This window comes from Sinocyclocheilus grahami, unplaced genomic scaffold, assembly GCF_001515645.1.
Source record: "Sinocyclocheilus grahami isolate Dianchi unplaced genomic scaffold, SAMN03320097.WGS_v1.1 scaffold8048.1, whole genome shotgun sequence".
NCBI classification, from domain to species: Eukaryota; Metazoa; Chordata; class Actinopteri; order Cypriniformes; family Cyprinidae; genus Sinocyclocheilus; species Sinocyclocheilus grahami.
This window is the reverse complement of record NW_015511846.1, coordinates 6407-7340: the sequence shown is the minus strand read 5'-3', so window position 1 is coordinate 7340 and position 934 is coordinate 6407. Positions and strand designations below refer to the sequence as shown.

The 934-nt window shown below is 41.9% G+C and overlaps 1 protein-coding gene across 1 annotated transcript in view; it reads right to left on the bottom strand.

Moving 5' to 3' along the window:
- Positions 1 to 934, bottom strand: part of LOC107577965 (E3 ubiquitin-protein ligase RNF19A-like) — a gene marked incomplete at its 3' end in the record, with an annotated part of 5016 nt that overhangs the window by 1843 nt on the left and 2239 nt on the right. Inside the window, exons 3-4 of the mRNA XM_016263982.1 lie at positions 834 to 930; positions 446 to 482 (exon numbers count right to left, since the gene is read on the bottom strand). Coding sequence (XP_016119468.1) covers positions 446 to 482; positions 834 to 930 — 134 coding nt within the window. The remainder of the gene's footprint in view (positions 1 to 445; positions 483 to 833; positions 931 to 934) is intronic.

The window sequence follows — 934 nt, the reverse complement described above, 5'->3', positions numbered from 1 at the left end:
CGTTTTCATTCCGCGTCGCCCCATCAAGCTCTCGCTGGATCCGCTACTCTGCTATCAACGAGAGGAACGGCTGTTCTTCCACAACAGACAACAAAATTTTTGGTTGTTAAAAAAAGGTGTGCTCGTTCAAAACAGTTGCATTCGATCCTTCGCTGGCTGTGCTGATTTAAATCTAGCGGTTCTGTTGTGTTTGTGTCGCAAGTTCAGTGACGCAGGTAATGACGATTCTCTCCGGCCAATCCGTGATCAGCAGAGTTTACACGTCACGTTTTGGTAATGGTACGGTTCGCTTGGAACCCCAACCGAAGTGGTACTAAAAAAAGTACCAGGTACCAGGTACTGTACCCAGTGGAAAATCCCCTAAAAGTGAACCGTACCGAGCCGTACCATGCAGTGGAAAAGCGCCAATAGTTTGTTGTTGGTACACTGATCACATCCATTTTACCATTGGTTGATGTTAGATACTTTAGCAGTTTTAAGATCTGAGGGATTTATGAAACATTAAATCTGTGGAAAGTGCTTCTTTAGCAGGAGCGTCTGCTTGTTTGATACCTTTGATTCCACAATATCCAGGCTATCGTGCAATGGTGTGGACACTAATATATTGTAGTTATTACAGTTATGACGCTTGATTAAACAGTCTTTAGTATTACATTTTTAGGCAAGCTTAATGCGTCGTGTATAAGACTAATTAAAAAGTTAGTTGGGGCTAAATTAATTGCCGACATTTAATATAGGTTTATGGGTTTAGAACAAAAATTATTTCATAAAACAACTGCAATTCAAATCATAAAGTGAATCATCAGTCAGAAAAGAGAAAGAAGTCTGCTTACCAACAGTGACGGCAGCAACCACTGGAGACACGATCACTGACAATGTCACCCCGCCAGCTATGACAAGGTTTCTCTTGTGCTTGGAGATGTCCTTCCCCTCA